The sequence below is a fragment of the Amphiprion ocellaris genome, chromosome 7 (assembly GCF_022539595.1).
Source record: "Amphiprion ocellaris isolate individual 3 ecotype Okinawa chromosome 7, ASM2253959v1, whole genome shotgun sequence".
Taxonomy (NCBI): domain Eukaryota; kingdom Metazoa; phylum Chordata; class Actinopteri; family Pomacentridae; genus Amphiprion; species Amphiprion ocellaris.
Genome location: NC_072772.1, coordinates 5,608,064 through 5,632,783, shown reverse-complemented (window position 1 = coordinate 5,632,783; position 24,720 = coordinate 5,608,064). Strand labels below are relative to the sequence as shown.

General features: G+C 38.6%; 1 protein-coding gene and 1 long non-coding RNA gene across 2 annotated transcripts; one reads left to right on the top strand and one right to left on the bottom strand.

Annotated features, from left to right (window-relative positions):
• Positions 1–503: 503 nt before the first annotated feature.
• Positions 504–4,478, bottom strand: LOC129349346 (uncharacterized). The gene is made up of 2 exons (XR_008602329.1): positions 3,974–4,478; positions 504–1,006 (listed from the first exon to the last, which is right to left on the bottom strand). It is a non-coding gene; the product is annotated as an uncharacterized LOC129349346 (long non-coding RNA).
• Positions 4,479–8,429: 3,951 nt separating this feature from the next.
• On the top strand, positions 8,430–24,176 carry si:dkey-202l22.3 (7 transmembrane receptor domain-containing protein). Its single transcript, XM_023285627.3, has 4 exons — positions 8,430–8,566; positions 16,459–16,937; positions 17,216–17,613; positions 18,981–24,176. The coding sequence occupies exons 2-4, from the start codon at positions 16,475–16,477 to the stop codon at positions 19,206–19,208; spliced, it is 1,089 nt and encodes a 362-aa protein (XP_023141395.1). The 5' UTR covers positions 8,430–8,566; positions 16,459–16,474; the 3' UTR covers positions 19,209–24,176.
• The last annotated feature ends 544 nt before the right edge of the window (positions 24,177–24,720 follow it).

The following is a 24,720-nucleotide window of genomic DNA, read 5'->3' as shown; positions in this document are numbered from 1 at the left end:
TTTCCTATTTAATGACAGAGCTACACATCTTGACTCAGTCTCATTAAAACAGACTCTAATTCAGTGTCATCCATCCATATTAAAGTGCAGTTACCCAAAATGTTTGTTGCATGAGCTCCAACAAAACCTGTCCAGATAGAAGGCCACTTTGACAAACAGGAAGTGGAAGATTCCAAGCAGATTTATAGAAGGGGGAACCGGACTGTACTAAGTGTGGTCGAGTATAAAGGGGTGTTTTGTGGGTTTTTAAGGCTGACAATGATTATTAGTGAGACACATGGAGTATATTCATTTGGATATTCATTTGCAGTAAATGAAAGTATTTAAAATCTTGGAGTTAAACTTACAAGAACACAAACTTTAACAGAAAACTTTGTTGATACATTTTTGTTTTGTTTACAGATGTTAAGTTAAAGGAGTTTTATTCGTGACGTATAACCAATCAAATCACTCCAGAAGACAGAGCGACCACAGGTAGATTAAGGTTCAGAGCCAAAGTAGCGCCATTTTTAAATGTATTTATTACCGTAAATCAGTAAAAAATAAAATACTGATAATCAGTAAATCAGTCAGCCCACAATTACTACAATTCTACAATGTATGTCTCTTTCCTTTGACTTGTTATATGTACAATATACGATGTATATGATGGCGTTTTTTCATACCAAAGGCTATACTATGATGTTTTCTAAGAGACATACGATGCTACTCTGGTTGTTCTGGCTCTGGGCCGCTGCACTCCTCCTCTGTTGTTTTCTGGATTGTACTCAGCTGCATGCCTTCGTCCACCCGGCCTCCATTGACTCGTCCCGCCTGCCGTCTCTGGAGCTGAAGCTGGATTGGAACAGACCAAAGTACAGTCCAATCACGATGCCAGCTGCCTCTCAAAAGGCTCCTTCATCTGGCAGGTGGCAGCACTTCTTCTGAGGGGAAGCTGAGCTGGCCCAGCAGAACTTTGGAGATGTGTTCCAGTGGTTGGTGGATGTGTGGGGAGATAGAGAGGGACCTTTGAATTGTTCAGAAAGGAAAACAGGGAACCCATTGGTAGTTTTAGTTTAGGGTGCTACTGTGGTGTGTTTTTGGGCTTGAAGAGGTGAACAGGAAGAGGTTTTTTCCGTATTGATTATCTTTTACTTTGTTCCTGGTTGGAATGCCCATCAATGTCAACGTGAAGTTCACTTTTAGTTCTGTTTATTTATTTTTATTTTACTAACACCCATTTGCTTTTAACCCCCTCACATGTTGTGTTGTTGTAAACTTACTCTTTCAAATAAATACTTGTTTAACCCTCTGGAAACCAGCATTTGGACTGTTTTTGTTTTGCTCCTCACCTACTTCAAACAGCCAGGACAAAACAACGTTTTGTGGACCAAAGGCTATACTATGACGTTTTTTGGACGACATGCTATACGATGACATTTTTAGAGCGACATGCTATACTATGACGTTTTTAGAGCGACATGCTATACTATGACTTTTTTAGAGTGACATGCTATACTATGACGTTTTTAGAGCGACATGCTATACTATGACTTTTTTTAGAGCGACATGCTATACTATGACGTTTTTAGAGCGACATGCTATACTATGACGCTTTTAGAGCGACATGCTATACTATGAAGTTTTTTGGACGACATGCTATACTATGACATTTTTAGAGCGACATGCTACACTATGACGTTTTTTGAGTGACATGCTATACTATACGTTTTTTGAGCCACATGCTATACTATGACGTTTTTTGAGCGACATGCTATGCTATGATGTTTTTTTGAGCCACATGCTATACTATGACGTTTTTTGAGCGACATGCTATACTATGACGTTTTTTGAGCCACATGCTATACTATGACGTTTTTTGGGCGACCTGCTATACTATGACGTTTCAAGAGCGACATGCTATACTATGACGTTTCAAGAGCGACATGCTATACGATGATGTTCTTTGGACGACATACTATACAATGACGTTTTTAGAGTGACATGCTATACTATGACGTTTTAAGAGCGACATGCTATACGATGACTTTTTTGGACGACATGCTATACAATGACGTATGTTGAGCGACATGCTATACTCTGACGTTTTTTGGGTGACATGCTAAACTATCACGTTTGTTGAACCTGAGGCTATAGTATGACATTTTTAGAGCGACATGCTATACTATGACATTTTTTTGAGCCACATGCTACACTATGACGTTTCAAGAGCGACATGCTATACGATGACGTTTTTTGGACAACATGCTATCCTATGACGTTTTTTGAGCGACATGCTATACTATGACGATTTTTGGGCGACATGCTATACTATGACATTTCAAGAGCGACATGCTATACTATGACATTTCAAGAGCGACATGCTATACTATGACGTTTCAAGAGCGACATGCTATACGATGACGTTCTTTGGACGACATACTATACAATGACGTTTTTAGAGAGACATGCTATACTCTGACGTTTTAAGAGCGACATGCTATACGATGACTTTTTTGGACGACATGCTAAACTATCACGTTTGTTGAACCAAAGGCTATACTATGACATTTTTTGAGCCACACGCTACACTATGACGTTTCAAGAGCGACATGCTATACGATGACGTTTTTTGGACGACATGCTATACTATGACGTTTTTAGAGCGACATGCTATACTATGACGTTTTTAGAGCGAGATGCTATACTATGAAGTTTTTAGAGCGACATGCTATACTACAACGTTGTTTTGGACCAAAGGCTATACTATGAAGTTTTTTGGGCGACATGCTATACTATGACATTTTGTTGAATGACATGCTATGACGTTTTTAGAGCGACATGCTATACTGTGACGTTGTTTGGATGACATGCTATACTAGGATGTTTTTTGGACGACTTGCTATGCTGTGACGTTTTGTTGGACCAAAGGCTATACAATGACATTTTTAGAGCGACATGCTATACAATGACGTTTTTTGAGCGACATGCTATACAATGACGTTTGTTGTGCGACATGCTATACTATGACATTTTTTGGACCAAAGGCTATACTATAACGTTTTTAGAGCGACATGCTATACTATGACATTTTTAAAGCGACATGCTATACTATGACAAGTTTAGAGTGACATGCTATACTATGACGTTTTTTGGGTGACATGCTATACTATGACATTTTCAGAGCAACATGCTATACTATAATGTTTTCAGAGCGACATGCTATACTATGACGTTTGTTGGACCACAGGCTGTACTATTACAATTTTAGAGCGACATGCTATCCTATGACGTTTTTAGAGCGACATGCTATCCTATGACGTTTTTAGAGTGACATGCTATACTATGACGTTTTTAGAGCGACATGCTATACTATGACATCTTTTGGACCAAAGGCCATACTATGATGTTTTTAGAGCGACAAGCTATACTATGACGTTTTTAGAGCGACATGCTATACTATGACGTTTGTTGGGCGACACTCTATACTATAGGCTTCTTAAATTGACATATTACTATGACTTTTTTTCTTTTAGGTTTTTTTGTTGTTTTTTAGCAACATATAAGAATTTGAACAGTTTTAAAAATTACTATACTTTTACTTGTGCAATGAAATATTATTCTATGGCATTTTTTAGATGACATATTATACTATGATGTTTTCTTGAATAACTTACTATTTTGACAATATACTGCACTATGACATTTTTTGAACCACATATTATACATGACAATTTTAGACAACATGCTATCATTTTGCACTTTTTGAACCACATAATAATCTTTTTTTTTTTGCCAAGCTATACTATGAACTACAGGCCATACTATGTTATTCTTGAAAAGTATACTTTGACATTTTCTGAACTACATCCTATACTATGGCGTTATACACAGAGTGCTTTGGTTACATGTTGATTTATAATCTAGATTTTTTTCTGTTTTGTTTTTTGACAGGATTACCACAGACCTGACCGTGAACACTGTTGACACCCACCTGAGGGAGATGCTGCCTAAGATCTCAAGGCTGCTTGGTCGTGGTCTTTCTGGTCCTGCTCCAGAATGCCTTCATCAACTACGTCTTCTTTTGAAGAGGCCCTCAGATGCTGCAATCTCTGACCTTCAGGAGGAACTGCTACTTTCACTCTGTAACAAGACGGCGGTTATTTTAAAGACCCAGCTCCTGGCGGCTTTGAGTGAAAGTCAAAACGGAACTACAGACAGTTAAATCTGAGCTGTCGGTCAGTATTTCAAACATCAAGTTCGACCCGGCTGTCCTAAAGCACGCTGTGGCTGAAATGGGAACTTCACTCTCCACATCACCGACGACATCGTCACACTCCAAAGCAGAGCACCTGTCTGCTGAACTTTTACAAGTAGACAATAAATGTGAAGAATGTGAGCAGCAGCAGCCTGTGAGCAGCGGAACAGGTGTGATCAGAAATAAGTCATTTTCTTTTTTCTTTTCTTTCTGGTTGACTCGATGCTGTTAGATGCAGATGTTGGAGCTGATTCGGATCTTTCAGGATAAAAAGCTGCTTTTCCTTCACAGACTTTTCAGGAAATTATTCTCAGGTCTTCTCTGCTATTTATATTTTTATTATCTGTGATTATTTCATTACTTCTTTATTGTAAAATAAAGTTTGAGGCATAAAGACTCATTTAGTTATTTTATTCCTGAAATCTTTGACGTAGCAGAACTAAACTTCCATTTTCCTTCTTGTGCTTCTGATACTAGAACTAAACGTATCTTCAAGACAGATCATCTGGTTTTAATGAATCAGCAGCAACATCACAACAACAAATGAGACAATTGTCAACAAATTAATGAAACTGATGTCATTTAAAACTGTCTTTTTTAGTGTCAAATTAAAGCTGATTACTGAAAACTAGAACATTAACGTTACTGTTTTAATCACATTTAAGTTTCCTGAACTAATTGTCAACCAGCCACAGTTTTATGAACTTAATGAACCACATTACAGGAACACAACACACTTCAGCTGTTTACATGAAACTCAACACAAACATCGTTAGCTTAATGCTACGTTAGCTTTAATCAGGCTACGACTGGAGCAGCTAGCTCGGTTAGCATCGCTAACATTAAAGCTAATATTTACCGGATGCTAACTTTCTTCTCTACTCTCTGTGTCAACACACACTGAAACAAACTCCACCAACATCTGGAGTGCATGGCACACATTATATCTGACACTAAAGTTGCATATAAAGTGCATTAAAAGCGGCACCGATACGAAAATAAACATTTACTTACTGAACTATCAGAGTCCTTTCAGTGTCTGCTGGTAGAATCAGCCGAAGGTAGAAAACTGGTTAAAACAAGTCAACGGGCAGGAAAACTGTCTGTGGAAAATGTTCTGCTGTTGCACTGATAAATAAACCAACAGTTATTATATCAGAATTAATCCAAACGAGGAGAGCAGAGTCTCTGCTGCCTCCTCCATAGGACCTGTCAATCGTTCCAGACCGGGCTGTCAATCAAGTAGCCCCGCCCACTGGCTTCGCAAAACTTTAACGCTCTATAAATTTTAAAAAAATCAATATTGATTTATTTTAGGATCGGCCACCTGATCTCTCATTTTGACCATGAAAACTAACGAAAAATATGTATATACAGTCTATGCCCCGTACTCTGTTTGGCTCCACACTTGCTGATGACCACTTCCGGTCTTAGAAAATGAAAAAATGGACCTTTTTTCGTTTCTGTCTCTTACTGATTTTTCTTTCTTGTTATTCTAAATATAAAACGAAAATCAAAGCATTTTTTAAAAAAATCGGATATCCCTTTTTGATCATGAAAAGGAAAAACGCCTTGTATTTCAATTTAAATTTTTGTATTTTAAAACGAAAATCAAATAACCACTCCTTTTTTGTTTTTCAATACCCGTTTCAGAACTGAAAATCCAATTACCAGATCCGTACACGGACCGAATAGAAACCCACATCTAACAGCTTCTAATTCGACAGTAATAATGATTACACTATTAATTATGCATCCACACGTGTGCCAGCTTTCCCATCCCCAGCTCACACAGTTAAGAACCTTAAAGAAAAGTCCAGTTGCTTTTTACTGAACCTCCCTAAATTACATGACCTGGATTTCAATGTTATCTCCACAACTGCGGGTCTGCGTTCGTTTGAAAAATGTGCAACAGTAATTTAATGGAAAGCAAAACAATTACGAGCTGGAAGTTGCTAATTATCTATGTAAAAATTTTACTAGGGTTTTATATTACCATGAAAAAGCAAGATGTATATAGTCAAAATTGAGATGCAAGCTCAAGGTTACAAAAAGTAGGCAGACAAAGCACAGCAAGCAGGCTGAAGAGAGGATTCAAAGTACAGGCAAAGGTTCAAAAAACGAGCAAAAACTATTCAAAAGCAGAACAGTAGAAAGCTGAGGCACAGAGACAATCTGACAGGTAGTGAGCAAAGGGATTATATGATGCGTGGCAGCAGTGAACAGAGAAGCAGAGATGATCGGGTGAAGCAACAGGTGTGGAAGCAGGCACAAGAGAGTGTACAGCAGAAACACAACAATCAGACTGAATGAAGAAGAAGAATCAAGGACAAAAACCAAAAATTGTGTCAATTGATAATAATATAAATTCAAGGGGAGCTGCAAGCAACCTCTTCCACACTGATAATTTTAGTATTTAAATATCAATTATAGACAATTTTAGTGAAAAGGTCTTAATACTCACAACACTACTGTAGCTCTAAATGAATTTGAACAGTTATTCCAATTGGTGCAGTAGTTAAGGACAACTGTTTCTATTTTTCAAGATTTTTTTTTCCACAAAGCTATAAACATTCTCAGAATAAGAAGGATCTTGATGTTACAAAGCTGAAGTCGCTTTAAAGATTTGCAATACACGCACACACATACCTAAATACATGTGTATATACATACTGACACATCAATATGCCTTCACAAAAATGACTTGCAGTAATTTCACAGACAGTCAATTAGTCAATTACACAGATGGCTGTGACACACTGATAACAAGGTTAAATAAATGCCATCCTATGCCTCAGTGCCTGAATGTTAAAAGCATACTCGTATATCAGCCGAGAACAGAGGCGACTATAATTATTATTCTAAGAAGCACAACGTCACTTCATCACATAATGCACAAATTCACATTAAACAAAGACAAAAATTGCAGTCAGCCTAAGAATAAAAACATTTGATGCTTGCCACACAGCCAAACCTGTATTTATGTGCTTCTAATAATGTGTTTACTTTCTCTTTTCATCTTCAAGACCTGCAGATGAAAATCCCTTTCCTTTTCTGCCTTCACATCCTTGCAAGCTTTTCACAGCGGACACGCAAACCAATCGAACATTCAGACTTCTTTCAGGCGACTGCAAAAAGACCTGCTGCACAGAATTCCTCTCAAATATGGCAATCCACATCTACCGCTCCACTTTATCTCTCAGCTTTTTTTCCCCTCTCAGGGTAGTTTTCTCTACTGAGTTGAGTGGTCTGGTTTGTATTGAATCTGTCCCCTCAGCTGATTTATTGAGAAATTTCAGAAAGAACCTGTGGAGCACATTTCTGAGCCAAGTGTCAGATCCTCATCTCACATTGAACAGTGGTGATAAAGGGCTGTCTGTATCCAGAAGAGAGCAAGAGAAAGGGAGAGGAAGGAATCGCTGAAAGGAGGGAAAAAAGAAGCCTGTCATTATTTGATGCTGCTTTCATTGCAGCGGTGGTCAATGTGTCAGCAGGGGTTTCTCTGGGAGGGCATTACATTGCAAAGGGCAAATCAAAGACAACTTGGTAGAGGACATGACATTACAAGCACAGCCTGGTGTCGACAGACACAGCCTCAAGTGTTTCTGTGATCATTTTGTGTTTCAGGTTGAGTTGGTGTAAATAGATTAGAATTAGCTGCAATTAGGTAAATATCAAGGCAACAAGTGTATTTGAGTTCAGATCTTCCTCTGGTGCCTATTCGAGGTATGCATCTGAAGTGTTTTAAATTTTGCTGCAATAACTGGTCATTTTGTCTCCTTTCTTACCATGGAGAAACAGAAGTAAATATGGTTGTTCTTTTCCCACATTTGCTCAATTTTCCCCTCGTTCCTCTGTCTGCAGCCAATCAAAGCTTTCTTATAGCAAATAAGGCAAAAATTATAGGTTGCCCTCTCCCCTGAGATCAGATAATAGGTTGCAGCACAACTGCAAATGTGTGACACGTGTGTGAAAAGTATGTGCTTTTGTGTGTGTGCATGCACATGTGAAATGTGTAGATGCAGACAAAATAAAAGAGAAGATATGGGAGCGGGAACATTTTTATGAGAAATTGAGGGAGATAGGTTATGTGGGTCCCTTTTCTCTCTCCCTCCTTCTGTCACTCTCACTCAGCGCTGAGTGAGAAACACCACCTCCCTGCCTGATTCCTCATATCACTGTGGGCTTCTAAGCTGCATGAAAGCATCTGTAACTACAGAAGAGAAGGAGTGAAGAAAGGTAACAGAAGAAAGAAGAAGCAAATAACCCAATTTGCTAAACTGAAGAGGCACCACACAGGGATTTTCTTAGTACCTCTAGTTTGTACAGGTAAGGTCCTCTTTTCTGATTCACTGCATGCACTGACATTTACAGGAATACATTCACACAAGCCAGGAAACATACACAAACATGTTTTCAGAATTTTCCACAAATGCTTGCATATTTGACACATGGTGTAATTTGCATAACTACATAATTGTAATTTTTATTTGCTATTAATTATTATTTCAGGTTGCTTGCTCACAAGTATCATCTTACAGCAGCATTTAATAATCAATACACAGCAGCTGGATAAAATAAAGTAACATCTAGAAAGGTGCTGAAATGCTATAATAACTTAATCACAATTAGAAACACCCAATTTAGACAAATGGCAATTAGCAGCATCAGTCAGGTTTGAACAAGGTCTGGCAATCAGCACTTTGATATCTGTGTCAAGCAGCATACAGGCAGAAGCATATGTGACCAGTTGCATCAACCCTTTTCATTCCCGATAGCATACATCGAAAGGAATAACATATGCTGTATAATGTGCAATCATTTTCTTTGTGTGTAAAATTACAATACTGCTTGCACAGAAGAATTAAAGGCATCTACATGTACATTTTATGTTGTGCTCTGCAGGCTGTGTTTGGTTTTTCATGTGTGTTGCATGTTCAAGTGTGTGCAGTATGCATATATTGTATGTACATGTCAGAAATGTGTGGCACTGACGCACAAACATACATTCAGACAGAAATGCTTTAGCTCTACATTTTACAACATACTACATTTTTGTATGAGCAATTAATATTTAGTATCTTGCACAATACACAACAGTATAAAACAATCCCACATGGATGCAACATAAGCACACACAGTGCAGATACTGATTGTTCAAAGAAAGTGCATCACCTCTTACCGTTACAACAGTTGCCCAAATAACCTCAATATATGTCAATATTTTCTGCAGATTACATCAGATATGATTGACGCATGCAAGTGATGATATAACACTGCATCATCTGTGACTTTCAGCTATATAATCACACAGCCATTCCTTGCTTGTGTCAGGACGGCGTCTAGTGAACTTTTCATTTTGTTTTCTGAAGCAACTTGAGCGCTTCTAATAACATCTCAGCTGTAAATGTGATGTTTACCAGAAGTGTTGTATAAAGCAGGCAAAATGCTCATTTAGGATTTTTTTGTATTAATATTAGTTTGCTTTGCTTTAACTATTGACAAATATCTATTTGTGATGCTAGTGGCCAATGTCATCCACTTGTGTTTGACAAATTTTAAAATTAAAAAAAAAATGTTTGCGTGTATGTCAGTGTCATCTTCATAAGAGAAAAGCTTTCAAAAGCATACAAATTAAAAGCCACCTTGATAATTTAAACATGTTTATATACAGTATGTTTTTGTCTATTTACTACAATGGATGTAATTTCAATTCAAAATCAAAGGGTAAAATTTTGCAGTTTTTCTCTGTGGCATCTGTGGCACAAAATATCCATATGATGAAGACCAGAGCTAAGGAAGTGCACTGTCATAATTTCACATCTGAAAACTAAACAGCCCCCTTTTTGTAAGATCTGTTGTTGGAAAATCACACCCTGAACACAAGCAGTCGCACAGACACCAAAAAAAGGATGCAACTGATTCAGATTCAGACTCAGATTCACTTTATTGTCATTGCAACAAGTGCAACGAAAGGTAAGGTGCAGGCCATAAAGTGCAAAATACAAAATATATATAAAAGCTTTGTAATAATAAAAATAAAAACACAAAATGACAAGATGAACTGCTGAAGCTTCTTGCACAAAGATGGCAATAGTCTGGCACGTAGGAAAGTATTTTATCCTAATCATTACGTTCCTGCCCTGCAGCAGCAACAACCATCATTTTTTTCCTTGACAGCACCAATGTTATTAGAAGGACTTTGACCTCTATATGGCAAAAACACTACAGCTGAAAAATGTAAAGATTATAACTAATAAGTATCAACATTAAACTTCCCCAGCTGATTAGTCTTACTTATATTAATCTTTTGTTGTATTACAAGTTTCTTGAAATGTTATACTTATATATACTTCTATGCCTTAATTTACAATAGACAAAATGTAGAAAAATAAACACCTAAATTTGTAGTTTGGATGTGTCCTTCCTTGTCTGACAGAAGAGACCTTATGGAAGAAATCTCAGAATTGGCCAGTGCGTGTAGAATGCTTTGTCTGCCACGTTTCAATTTAATGAAAGGGTCAGTGGGCGATAATAACATTTGGCCAGCAGCTAATCATTAGCCCTGCAGAGACTAGGAAAGACTGCCGTGTTACAGTGTGTCATTTCAATGTACTGACATCAAAGCACCTGAAGTGAAAATCTTTTTTAGACTTTCATGACAGCATTTCAAACAAACATCTCAGTTACAGAGATGGCACTGTCGAGTAACAACAATGTGTTATCCAAAGTTGCAAACACAACAAGCAACCACTGAAGTGTCTGCACTGAAATCATCACACATTTTGAATGCAATAATGCAGAGTCTGCCGGAGCAGGCCTCCTACGTTTCCGATCCAAATAATGTGGTACACCATTAAGTCACCCCAACCAAGTTGCACATAATCAGTTTTGACATCATTTGTGTTTCACATTTGTCTGACCTCTGCCTCTGCGGATGCCTCAGCAGCCTCAGGATGAAGGAAATACAACATTTCTATGAGCTATTAGGGTTGTGAAATGTCAGTGGAGTCAGACAGTGCAAAAAAAGTGAATATAGGAAAAGATGGCAAGCAAACAGAACAGGGTGAGAGAGCATCTATGGGAGTCGTCCATCCTGTTTTGCATTTTGAGGGTTCTCAATTCTCATCACGCCTCACAAATTAGCTGCAGGGTCTGGATGATTTCCACAGAGGCCATGGCAACAGCGTTACTAGGCAAGGGTGGGTTTCTTCCAGGCTATCAGATAAGGTAGACGGTGTGAGTCCAGATGGGATCAGAAAACATACTCCTGCTGTCGATTACCAACACGTGTATAACAACTTACAAACAGAAGACAGTGCAGTCTGCCAGTGTGTCTAGCTAGCTCTAAATTGGAGAGTGCTGCTGAGCAAGTAATGGTTGCTAACAGGTTTTGAATTAGACATGAAAAATCTTCTAGCATGCCCTCCAAACTGATTGTGCTGATGTGCTACACATATTGAATCACTGGAGTGGATCCATCTGCTGAAGATTTTATCAGCCATCTGAATCATTCTTGCTGTGACGAGATGGAGAATCTCAGCTGCACCGCCACCTTTCTCAGGGCAATTCATCAAAAGATTGACTGTTTATTTGTCTTTGTATTTGTGCACAGAACAACCAAAGCGGCAGCTTCAGTCTTGAGACCCGTCGCCTTCTGCAGCAGCTTCTTAGTGGGTTTAAATGAGTCTAGCTGTGATCTGTGTTTAGAGAAAAAAAAGATTAATGAATTGTCAGATGTGATTGTATTCCATTGATAAAAAAGACCATGCTTTCTTTTGACTATGTTGGTGACTTACATACTCGGGTTACTGCACAGTGGAAGGAGAAAACTGTGCAAAATGTGTGAAATTTGTACATCTGGTAAAGATCCTTGAAAGTTTAATCATGTCAGACCTCAAATCTCACACTAATGTTCATTTGGTTTGACACTTGGTGGCTGGAAAGGCCACACAATGTGAGCAACACCAGTTTTATACCCATTTAAACAGTGATTAACCCATCCTTTCCTGCAAGGATCTTCAGTTTTACCCATTCATTTATTAATTTTAGCTATAGTTGCAAGAACCTGGGAAAGACAATGCTACTGGCCTGAATGCCATGAATGTTTGCACATGAATCTTCTCCTGTCTTCTCCCTCTGTGAATTTGTGTGAACAACGAATAAATGGATTGTTGTGAAACTTGACATTCATGTTCCTCTGAGGATGAAATGCAGCTCATTTTAAACTCACACCAATTGTGCCTTTCCATCAACATTGTACGGACTCTCGCACCTCTAAAATCTGCTTCCGTTAGTCTTATTAGAAAGAAAAGCAAACACACCAAACAATTCCTGTACCCTGATGGTGCTGTTCAAATGGGAGCTCTGCTGTCAGTAATAACATTTAGAAAGATTGAAAAATACTTTAGTCATACAGTATCAAGCCCGATTACAATCAGCTGCCACATGGTTAACTGCCATCAGGGTACTCCGGTCAACCATTCTGAAAACAAACAAAATCATTCAAGTTGTTCCATTCACCTTATATAATCAGAAAGACGAATGTCACATAGATATTTGGGCTACTGATGCTGAATATTACTGAAGGAAACAGAATAAAACAAACCATGTGTGCCCCTCTGGGTGTTTTCTCATTGAAAACGCTGAAGGAGGCTCACGCTCTGTTTTTGTATAAACACTGAGCCCTGCGTGACATGTATGGTCTCCTGGAGGACATAGAGTCCTCAGCACACAATGAAGATGAAGAGCAGAACAGTGTAGCATGTAGCAGTGTTTGACCCAAAATCATAACACAGGTTAGTGGTCATTTTCAGAAACCAAACCATTGTATAGCACTCACATTTCCACCAGAATAAATACAACACATCACTTTAGCGTGCACTCGCTACAACTACATGACAAACAAAGGTGGAATACTGTAAATTCCCATAAAAAATCCAATTACTGTCGAAAATGATAGTTGGGGCTGTGGCAAGCACAAACAAATAGGTGCTGGTGATTCATGTGACATCACCTGTAACTGACAAATTAACTGGTAAATTAAACCTGCAGTGCACTATTTTTGTCTCCCCCTTCTGGCAATAGGAGCAATTGCACAAATATTGTCTGTAATCCCTCCTCTGAATGCTATGTTTGTTTTTTATCTGGAGCAAAATAAATTTTTCCTCCAAGTTCTGAGTTTTTCCCGGCATACTTCTAGTTACTGTAGCCTACTTCATCTCTGTCACTATGGCTGTTCTGCTGTTCAGTATCAGCAACCACATCATTGCTGGTTGATGTAAAATGCATCACTACCGGTGCACCAGTGTGGGAATGTCATCACAGACACCAGGTTTAGAGCTATTGTATACTGCATGATATGCTTATGATTTATTAGCAGTGATAGGCGTCACCTGCAATGTGTGAACTTGTTTGTGAAAGGCTTGAATGGAATGAGTGTTCTTTTATTGAATTGTTTAAAGTCCACTGCTTTAGCTTTAAATATCTCCATTTCTACTGCACTAACTCCATGAGTACAATAGCAGGGTCTTGGTATGCATTATACACTCTCTGCTTTCAAAGTTTTCTTTTTAAAAAAAAAATGAAAATAATGTTTTTCTTGTTCTAATCAATTCCAGCTGTATTTTCTTTGCAGTACACAGAAATCTGGCTTAATTTACAATACATTCCACATGCATTAGGCCAATTCAGTACATCATATCTCTGCTAAGAAACAATGGAAAACAATCTGTTTTTAACAGATTAAGAACATGTGCTGTTGGAAAACTGCAGCATCTGACAGTAGCTACTTGACTGCCAGACAACATTACATTCATGAACTTAATTCTGAATAGGAAGGTCTCTTTGTCATCTTTAAAACTACATTTTGATAGACATTGTGTTTTAAAGGAAATCTAGTATTATTGCATGCTGCACAGTGGCTCGGTGGTTAGCATTGTCACTTTACAGCTAAAAGATCCATAGTTTCCTCTCACAGTCGAAAAACGTGTTGATTTTAATTAGTGATTTTAGGTTGTCCATTGGTGTTAATGTGAGTGGGTTCATTTGTCTCTATGTGTGGGCCTGTGATAGACTGGCGACCTGTCCAGGTGTCCCCTGCCTTCGTCCTAAGTCAGCTGGGATAGACTCCAGCCCCCCCCCCGCGACCCTAATGAGGATTAGGCGGTGTATAGATAATGGATGGATGGATGGATGGATGGATGGATGGATGGATGGTATTACTGCCTTCTGTCCAGTCTTGACCTTTGACCTTCTGAATTTAATTAGAATTTTATTTTTGAGTTATGGCCAGAAACATACGTTGGGGATCACAATCTTCTTGATTTTTGACCCTTGACAACCAAATTGCAATCAGTTCATCCTTGAGTCCAAGTGAACATTTGTGCCAAATTTGAAGAAATTCACTTTAGGTGTTTGAGACAAATTGCATTCACAGGAATGGGATTGACAGACAACCTGAAAACATAATGCCTCTAACCTACTGCCAATGCACAGCATATAAAATCAAAGGCATACAATAAAAAAAAATCTCTTGGTGAAAGCAAATCTATTTTGCCGCCAGAGCAAATTTCATTAATGGGAAACACATTGATCTGTGAGAAAAGGTCACAATTGTGTTTTCAAAAGAAAGATAAGTTGACAATAATTAAATTAAGTTACAAATTATCAACCTCCCTGAATCATCCTAAAACATTCTGCCAAATGTTCTGAATCAGAATTAGTTCTGGGAACTCGAGCTGTCTGTGTGCCGTAAATTGATAGCAAAAGCTTGAAACAGACACTCCCATGTCTGCTAGTTTAGCAACAACAGTTACAGATTAAGATTGTTATTTATTTAAATTCTGAGAGCAGGACTGAGATAACATTTTACATTCATACAGATTAAACTAAGTTGTAGAGCTGAACACAGTGATTTTAGCTCTTGGTGATATTTTTATGGCTGTTTGCACCATGTATCAAACAGCTGCACTCAACAGCAGCAGAAGCCAGAAATGGGATCTGGCAGCAATTCAAAGGAAAAGGCACCGACATGTATAGAGTTTTCATGTATGATATATTAAAAGGCACTGAGGTGCAAAAAAGGTCCATCATGTTAGATGGCTTTCTGGATGAGTCAGCTAAACTTTTAAAAAATTTGACACGAGAAGTCATTTATTCTCAAACTCAACTCAATTTCCTGCAAACACATTAAAGCTCCCCAGGCATAATTCACCTCTTCCCACAGCAGTTTCTGAGAAATTCTGCTGATGTGATTCTGTATGTTCAGGTGAGGGCAAACTAAAGCAGATCAATGCACTAGCAAGAGGACATATCTGTCTGAATTGGCTAACTGCTTTTGTGGCGTTTGAAACTGAGAAATGAAAGGAAGAGGCGTATGTATAATTTATAACCTACAAGCGTCAGAGCAGTCTTAGCATTTTGGACAACAGCATACTTGGTATATTCACTCACTGCGCTGAAAGAAGAGACCAAAAATAATATTCATTTTTGTAGACACAGACAAAATACAAAAAAATTTATTTACATGTGCTGTCACTTACATTTCCAGAGGATATCGTCTAGATGCGGAGAAAAGTAGCTTACACTGCAACCAAGAGCTGAGAACCAAGTTTGACATACTCTGGTGCTGACATTTTGCCAGAGTGCAGTGGGGTAAAAAATGATCCCATAAGATTTCCTGTTTACACTTCCAAAGTCACAAACAGTTGGAGGTTTTCCTAAGAGAGACACAGGAGCTAACTTAGTCTTGAGAGGGATTTGTCACTCTCCAAATTTCACTTTCACTTGGTAAACCTCTACAGGATGAGGTGCCTGCTTGTGGTGTTTAGCTACACTATGTGGCAATTTTCAGTTTCAGCACCACACTCATACTGGTGGATTGATTTTGATCTGTGTTGCTCTTCTTGCTCAGCATTGAAAACCTACATTAGAAAATCACAATTAAGTGCTTTTATTAGAACTACGTGTGAAGAAATAATCCCCATGAGCATCCACCTCTCTAAGTTATTGGCAGCACGCCCATTTATTTTTGGTGTCAATGAAAAATCACTCATTATAAAAACATGTTTTATGAATAAATAGTCAGCTTGTTATTAGCTAATTTAGAATTCACTCAGTTCTCCGCGTAATCTCTGAAAAATCCCCTATATGATGTTGATTACTTGCTTACAATTCCTGTAGCATTTATTGATTCATTGTTGTTTGTGCCTTATTTGAAGGTTGACCTGCACAGATATGGATATCTTCATGGAGAAGGATTTCAGTGTTACCAGTAACATCAGCCTCAAAATAGGACAAGGAAGACTAGAAGACAGCGTAAGCCATGGACTCAACCACAGCGACCCCTTGGACACGTTCATCGGCATGGAGCTTCTTCAGCACTTCAAACCTCTCTTTCTGCCTCTCTACTGCCTCGTAGTGGTTGTGGCAGGTGTCGGAAACTCGTTTCTGCTGGCCTGCATTCTGGCTGACAAGAAACTCCACAATGCCACCAACTTTTTCATCGGTAATTTAGCAGCTGGTGACCTTCTGATGTGTCTGAGTTGCGTGCCACTGACTGTGTCTTACGCCTTTGACAGCCATGGCTGGGCTTTTGGAAGACCTCTCTGTCACTTGGTGCCCTTGCTGCAATGTGCCACAGTGTTTGCATCAGTGCTCTCACTCACTGCCATTGCCGTGGACCGCTATGTTGTTGTAGGTAAGGGACTTAACATAGTGTTTGTACTTGTACTGAATATGCCAAAAGTAAACCCACTATGTGTAAGATTTCACAATGTGGTTTATTTGCGCCATATAGTGCTGGTATCCTCAAAGACAGCAATAAGGTAGACAGCGATGCATGCTGATAATCAACCACTCAGATGAATCTGGAGTTACTGAGCTGCTGTCAGATTAATTTGAAAGATGTTTTAGTCAAAGTTCTGGCTTGGTGCTTTACCTAATATATGCTATGTCTGTATTTCTTCCTTGTCTCAGCTCACCCAGTGCGGAGGAGGATCTCTGTGTGGGGCTGTGGTGCAGTAACTTTGGGCATCTGGCTTTTGTCTTTGGCCTTGGCTGCTCCTCCGTCTTACTACACTCGCTACCTGGACCTGCGACCCAGCCACATCGACCTGGTCGTTTGTGAAGAATTCTGGCCAAACAGTGGCAATCTGCGGCTGCTCTACTCCTGCTTTATTCTCATAACCTCCTACATGATCCCACTTCTGTCGGTCAGCGTATCCTACTGCGCCATCACCGTCAGCCTAAAACGGTATTCCATCCCTGGGGAGCCATCCAACAGTCAGCAGCGCTGGAACCAAAGGAGGAAGAAGACCTTCTCTCTGCTGGTGGCCTCAGTGCTGGCCTTTGCACTGTGTTGGCTTCCTCTCCAGGTGATAATGCTAGATCCAACACTAAAGTTGTTAAGTGGAATTTTAGAAAGACCTTGATCAAATCAAGAAGATCCAGTTTAGATTATTTTATAGGTATCCACTTGCAAATAATAAACTCAATAGGAGTGAAGTGACAAAAAGTAAAGCTGTAACTGCCCATGAGATGACTGAATTTCATGCATCATTTAGCACTGAAGCCCATCATTGGTAATTGTGTCTGCAAAACCAACATTATGTCCACAATGAGCCATGCAAAAGGCTGACAGATCAGGATTTCATCATCATAATAACCCTCGTGTCGTCCTGCGGCTCAAAATTGACTCATTTGAAAGTTTGAAAATGTGGAAAAAACATATATTTTCACAGTCAAACTTCTGATGTCCACATTTTGAACATTTTTGGGAAATCTTTGAACATTTTTTGGTGGAAAAAAAATGTTATAAATGTTTCTTAAGAACATTCGCAAAAAATCAACCAAAATCCAGCGAATTTCACTGGATTTTGGTTGATTTTGTGTGAATGTTCTTAAAGAAAACATTAGAAGTTTTACTGATATATATGGAATCACTTTAGATATTTTTTAGGATTTTTTCTCATTTTTTCAAAATATTTACAAGAATTTTTTTTGCCAAATTTGTGGGATTTTTTTTTTTTTTTTAATAAAACTTTCAAGGGAAACTTTTAAGGAATTATTGGAATTTTCTTCCTGAAGGTTTTGCAAATTTTGAGAGATTTGGAGAATTTTTTTGCTGAATTTTTTTCAGACAAGGAAACCATATTTTTTGTGCCCGTGAATGAGGACAACAGAGGGTTAATTGAAGGCGATGGAGAAGTTGTTGCTGCAGTATAGCTGGAGACACCTGTGACCTAATTTCACAGGTGTTTGCATGCAATGTTTACATGCAGATCGCAAGTGATAGTAAAGTCACGTTTTGCAGGTGATTGTTGCATGCAAATTATAGATAAATCTTCCAAGGATTTTGCATTCACTTGCATTGCTACAAGTATGGCAGTTGGGATGATTAGTAAAATTGTGCCAAGCCAAGTTAGAGTAAATGATTACATATAAATTACAGCATACATGTTGGAAATTTCGTGAAATTACCCTCAGGCTGCAAGTTTTTAAAGCCTAATTTGTCACATGGAGTAATTTAGTATTAGTATTAAACCAAGATGTCATCAGACAAGTGAAGGTTTAATTTCTGAAATGCATTACCACATTTATTTCTGTGATCTATAATTTGCTTTTTGTTATTAAAGGCCGAGGGAGAGCAAAGTGTGACATTTTCAAAATACTGCACTGTGTGAATGTTTATGATTCAGGACAGATTCAATGCAATTACAAGTATTCACATGTCGTTGTGTAGGTGCTGAACCTGCTGCTGGACCTGGACCCAGATTTCCACATTATAGGAAAGCGCTACATAAATGTCATACAAGTCTGCTGCCATTTAGTGGCTATGAGCTCTGCATGTTATAATCCCTTCATCTACGCCTCACTGCACAGCAAGGTGCGCCTGCACCTCAAGGGCTACTTCTGTCCTTGCCACCACCGTCAGAGGCGGATGGTGGAGAGAGCGACGTCTAGGAGCTGATCCTATGATGCAACTACTCTAACAGCTGTCAACATACAGAGCCTGTCTTCACCTGCAAGCCAACGCCTACACCACCACACCAATGTGCATGTCTGAGGTGTGTCGGAAGATACAACAGAGCTGCTTAACATTCATTGAAACCAGATTTCTCCACACTTGTCCAGCATTTTATGACGTCAAGACATTTCCTCTCTTGTACATTATCGCTGGAGGCAGCGCTAAATAAGGCCACTTATAACAAACAGGCGAAGCAGCAGATCTATTCCAGAATGTGTAATGTTTAGAATGATGATGAGGAAAGAAGACTAAACTATCCAATGTGATCCCTGTGTTGTTCTTGGACAGCAGAACTGCTGGCAGAGACACTAAGCAGATCCTGCAGCTTTAAAAAATGGCCAGCAGGGGCCTAAACAGACCCTTAGGCTGAGGAGCTCTGCAGCAGACTTATGCTGGAGGCTGAAAGCAGCTGCGGTGGTTATGCTGGCCTGGATATCCTTAGAATGTAAACGCTTGACTTCAGGGAGCTGACCGAACAGTGAACTCTTCTCACCAGGCATGGATTACAGACCAGAGAGGTGATGAACAAAAGAAATGTGCTTGATTTATTTTGTCACTGATACTGAATCTCTGTTTCAAAATCCTATTCTTAATGTCAGTTATGTCTCTCTTGTACTACATATCACAAACATTATATGATTATGTTAAAATGCAGATTTCCTGCTCTATTTAGTGTTGTTATATACTACTTAGTCTTCATGAATTGACTCTGGAGTTTGAATTAATGTTAGTTGTGCACATAGAAATTTATATTTGTGTTTGTGTAACATACTGCATGCACAGTATACAACAGAAGTAAGTACACCTGTGTGCAATATCACTTAAATATCAAATGTGTTAAAATTTGCATCACCTTACAGTCATTGCATTAAATCTAAGTACACAGAAGGGTATTTACTCTCCTGGAAAATTAAAAACTAACTATTTAGATTTACTATTTTGAAAATACAGGCCCCACAGTAGGAACTCAATGCAACAAATGTCGGCACATTACTTAGATTCAGATGTTTTAATTTTTCAGCACTGTATATATTCATATTCATGTGCTCTGCCATTCTTAGAAGACTATCTTTAAGCTGGTCTTTACTAGTGGGGTTGTTTTGCTTTACATTTATCTTCCCTAAAGGTGTCATATTCGATTAAAGTCAGACCTCGTATTTTGTCAAGTCATAGTGTTTGCTTTGTTTTTTCTTCTTTGTCATTTGATTTATTATCATGTGGGAATATTTGTCTTCTGCCAAGCTTTTGGGGACTGGAAGTCACCCATACTGCATACCCTGTATTCTGGTAAATCCACAGGCACTCATTGTGTTATCTCTAAATGTAATTTCCCCAACACCCTTTGCACTCATGCAGCCTTTTATCTTCCTACATCTACCTCCATGCTTCACTGCAAGGACTACGCATTAATTGTGTTCCTGGCCAGGTTCATGCCAAACATGCTCGAACCACATGAACCCAACAAATGTATTTTGGTCTCATCTGACCAAAGAATATGCTCTGAAGAATCAGCAGATTTCTTTTCATGCATTTTTGTGAAGTTTACTGTTGTAGTTTAGTGCCATAGAGCCAGCAGCTGATTATTTCTTGGACATTGCCCATAAATGCAGATTTTTTGTCGTTCACACCATCTGAGCTATCATAGAAACTCTGATTTCTATTAATAACCTCTGTTCTAAGTCTGATGCACTTTCCCATCTGTTTTTTAGCATTAGACTGTGCAAGTACCACACTGTCCATGGCATCATTTTCAGAGGATGGTACAAATGGGTCATTCCATACCTTCCAATTACTAATGCAGCCATGTTTCAACTGTTTTTTAGTTCATCACCACTCGCGCTGTATCATTTTCCATCTTTGTAAAATGCCACAATCCCATTTTTCAGTTGCTCTGGAAATTCTTTTTGCACATGGAGCCATGATGCAGACATGCAGATAGATAAAGCTCATAGGTCCAAAACTGAAAGGATTCTGGTGTTCACAGGTCATTTTATAACAACATTCATGCAGTTAGGCTTTGGTTGCACTCAGTTTCTACTGTATTTTTAATATAGTCTTTCTGAAGTATTTATTTTTTGATTATTAATAAGAGGAAATACTGTACTTGTCAAATTACAAACAATAAAACTGTTGAGAGGTGATTTAATTTTAAATCATCTGGCATTTAAATGGCATTTCCCAGTGGTGTACTCACTTCTGTTGTACACTGTAGTTTGCACAGCTTGTGGGGACATGGCTTGAAAAAAATCAATATGTGCAACCACGGTAGTTGAAATATGACATTTATACAGAATGACACCTTCTAACCTGGTCTGTAAAATGCAATCAATACCATATTCATAAAGGTGTTACTTGACTGACAATCTAAGTGTTCTGGCTGTGTCAGGAAAACAAGACTGACACAGTAATCAACTTAATATTCAGTACACGAACAATAAAGTCACCCACAAGCATCGCTGCGCTGACGCTGAGTTTCCATCAAGTATGATTAATGCTTTCAAAGTCTGGGTATTCAGTCAATTTATGTATATGCCTTCTGACTCACCAGAGAACTTGCTAATGTGATCTAAATTACATGTACGCAGCATTAATTCTATCCACTTAGTTATTTAAGGTGCTGCAGTTTTCGTTATTATTGCTGCTTGTGATTTTAAAACTGTGTATTTTTTTCAACTGTTACACATGAAGGTTTAACAATTCATTAAACACAGCAAATGTTTCATAGTGCAGGCAGATTGTCAATCAAGCAACCCAGTCAGCTCATTCAAAATTGCCAAAGCACCATTAGTTCAGTCAGCCTACTGCCAAGAGCAAAAATGCCCAGTGCAGTTTTAGTCCAAACAAATAATCCCCAGCACCCCAGCCAACGCTGTTGATGTCAACTGTCACCTGTTAACAATAACATTATTTTGCTTCTTGTTGCTTGGCAGCCAGGTTGCCGTGGCTTTTGTCTCTAAGTGAACCTTGAGACTGTATTCAGCTCTGCTGAAATTGATTTTAATCCTGATGCTGTTTCTAAAAGGGTTTGGTTGCTTAGTTTAGTTTTGTTCTGTAGAAAGGAGAAAAGCTGTTTTAGAGGTGAATTTTACCTCCTTCCTCCAATGGCCTACAGCCGCACACAACGGCCAGTCCCAGATTAGGTACGATTGATCAGTGAAGTGTCTGAGTGCAATTACCGCCCCTCCCAGCTCCCTGCTGATCAGTGCTCACAATTATGGTCCACCTGAGTACACTTACATCATCATCCATGTGACACTTGTGTAAGCTACACAAGATCCAAGTCTTCTTTTATGTTAGGAAGAAGTGGCAGTGGAGTAGTATTGATGTTATATTTTCAACAGTGCTACATTTTATGATTTTGGTACAGCTATATTTAACATTTCACCCAAGAATGCCTGATCTGGACCTCAGTGTGCCTCTTCCAAACCAGGAACAGATTGTTGTACTTTGCTGTAATAATGCTCTCAAAGTACTGACTTTTGATGCAATCATACTTAAGTACAGCACAGACTACCAAGTGTGGAAGCACCTGTTATCAATCCACAGTTAAAGCCCCCGCAACGCGGATTTAAATCTTCATTATTTTCATACTACATTGAATGTAAATGTCTAAATAAGCAACATTAGAACTTAACAATCTCAAGTATTATTTATCAAAAGTCAAATGCTTCAATATTCCGCTAATAGTCTTAATGAGGACTCTGTGGGTGTGACTTGATCCGATTTGGTGACATAAGGAAGCGTGCAGCCAACATTTTTTTTTCTGTTTACAGTTTTACACGTCTCTTTCATGGTCTTTCAATGGTGATGTTTTCGCTAAGTGCTCTTTGGGGAACTGGATTTCTTTGTTGCAGTAATCTGAGTTACCAACGGAACAATCAAATGGTGCCATATCCAGCTTTCCTACTGACATGGAAAAAAAAAACCTAAATTACACTGTTTTTCACTAGTTGGTTGTGACTATTTTCATTATAATAGCACACTGGATTTGTAGGAGCAATCATTGTTAATAAAGAAACATTCAGTGAAAACACAAAATAATGTTTTAAGGTTTGCACATCAGTACAGTAAGTACTCTGCTGTAGTATAATTATTGCAGACAGCAGAGACAAGCAAATTATGCTTCTACACTGAGTTGTCAGATATCTTGCTGTACAAGCCTTCTATAAATGTAGAGTGCATTTGGACAGCATAGCTATGTTAACTACTAATAGGGACGAACATGACGTGTTGTTCTGTGGAGCTCCAATGCTGGCAGCTCTGAAGATTTTTCACAGTCTCTTCAGTTGTTTGGATAAGTTCTACATCAGTTCACTGACTTCAAATTACACTATTATAATTTGTGATGAGCAAACTTTGGCGTTATGACATACACAAAGGTGGGCGGATTTTTGCTAAGACTTGACTGTATAAACAATGTAAGCCCTTCAGAGTGAAAATTAAGACCTGATTTAATAATATTTGTTTATAGGGTGTGACAAGTTGTCACAGTGAAGACGTTGGAGTGATTAGGTGTTACATGAAAAAGAGAATTATCCAAATAACAACCACCATGACTGAAAATTAACTGTTGCTGATACAGTGCAGAATGCTTACTAACACTGAATTATAAATGTGCTTTTTTTGTAAAGTGGCTTAGAGCAATGAGTTAGATATTTGACATCACTATAAAGGTATTGTTAATTTGACCTGTTTCTTTACTTGTGTTTAAGTTACCCAATGAGAAAAACAAAGATGTCAAACTGTTGCTTTGTCTGGTGTGATATGACTCACGTGGTCACGTATTGCACATACATGCATGCATGTGCAAGCACAACGCTGCAGAGAAAACCATGTGTTATGCAGCATTTCTGCAGCTGTAGAAAATGCCTTTTCAGCTCTTGTAAGTTGTTGTCTGTGAATTAAAATTGTGGAAACATATTCTGTGTCATTATTTTTTCAAACTTTTACACTGAAATAGTCATTACACATCCTAGATGACAGCTTGAAACACGTGGAAGTGTGTATATGCATGTGTGTGTGGGCATAAGTGTTTCAGGGTTGTTCTTGCAGTGTGGTGTTTGGACATTTAAAAGATTGAAAGCAGCATTAAACTGACGCTGAGGCTAATTAGTGTGTCCAAGAAGAGAAGTACAGAGATGCAAAATAAATTTGAAAAACATATCTTATGTTGGAATAAAAGCAATTAATTATACAGTCTCCATCCACGACCCAGTTCAGCAACCCAGGGACCAAAGGAGGCTTGGCCAGTGTACAGTGGGTCACAGATGTTTTGGCGGCACGAGGGAGATCTATACAATATTAGGCAGGAGGTTTCAATGTTGTGTTTCATCAGTGCATGTTCACTTGATTGTATTTCCAATCATACACAGGCAAAAAAAGGCTCAAATTTAGTTGCACTAAAAGCCTGAGACCACGAGTGATAAGACTTCTGTTTTGAATTCATTTTGAATTT

What these genes read in the sequence shown, in the direction of transcription:
- si:dkey-202l22.3 (XM_023285627.3), top strand. Translation starts at nt 16,475, where the DNA reads ATGGATATCTTCATGGAGAAGGATTTCAGTGTTACCAGTAACATCAGC. An exon ending in GGACCGCTATGTTGTTGTAG is followed by an intron (nt 16,938 to 17,215) that starts GTAAGGGACTTA and finishes TCCTTGTCTCAG; the next exon opens with CTCACCCAGTGCGGAGGAGG. An exon ending in TGTGTTGGCTTCCTCTCCAG is followed by an intron (nt 17,614 to 18,980) that starts GTGATAATGCTA and finishes GTCGTTGTGTAG; the next exon opens with GTGCTGAACCTGCTGCTGGA.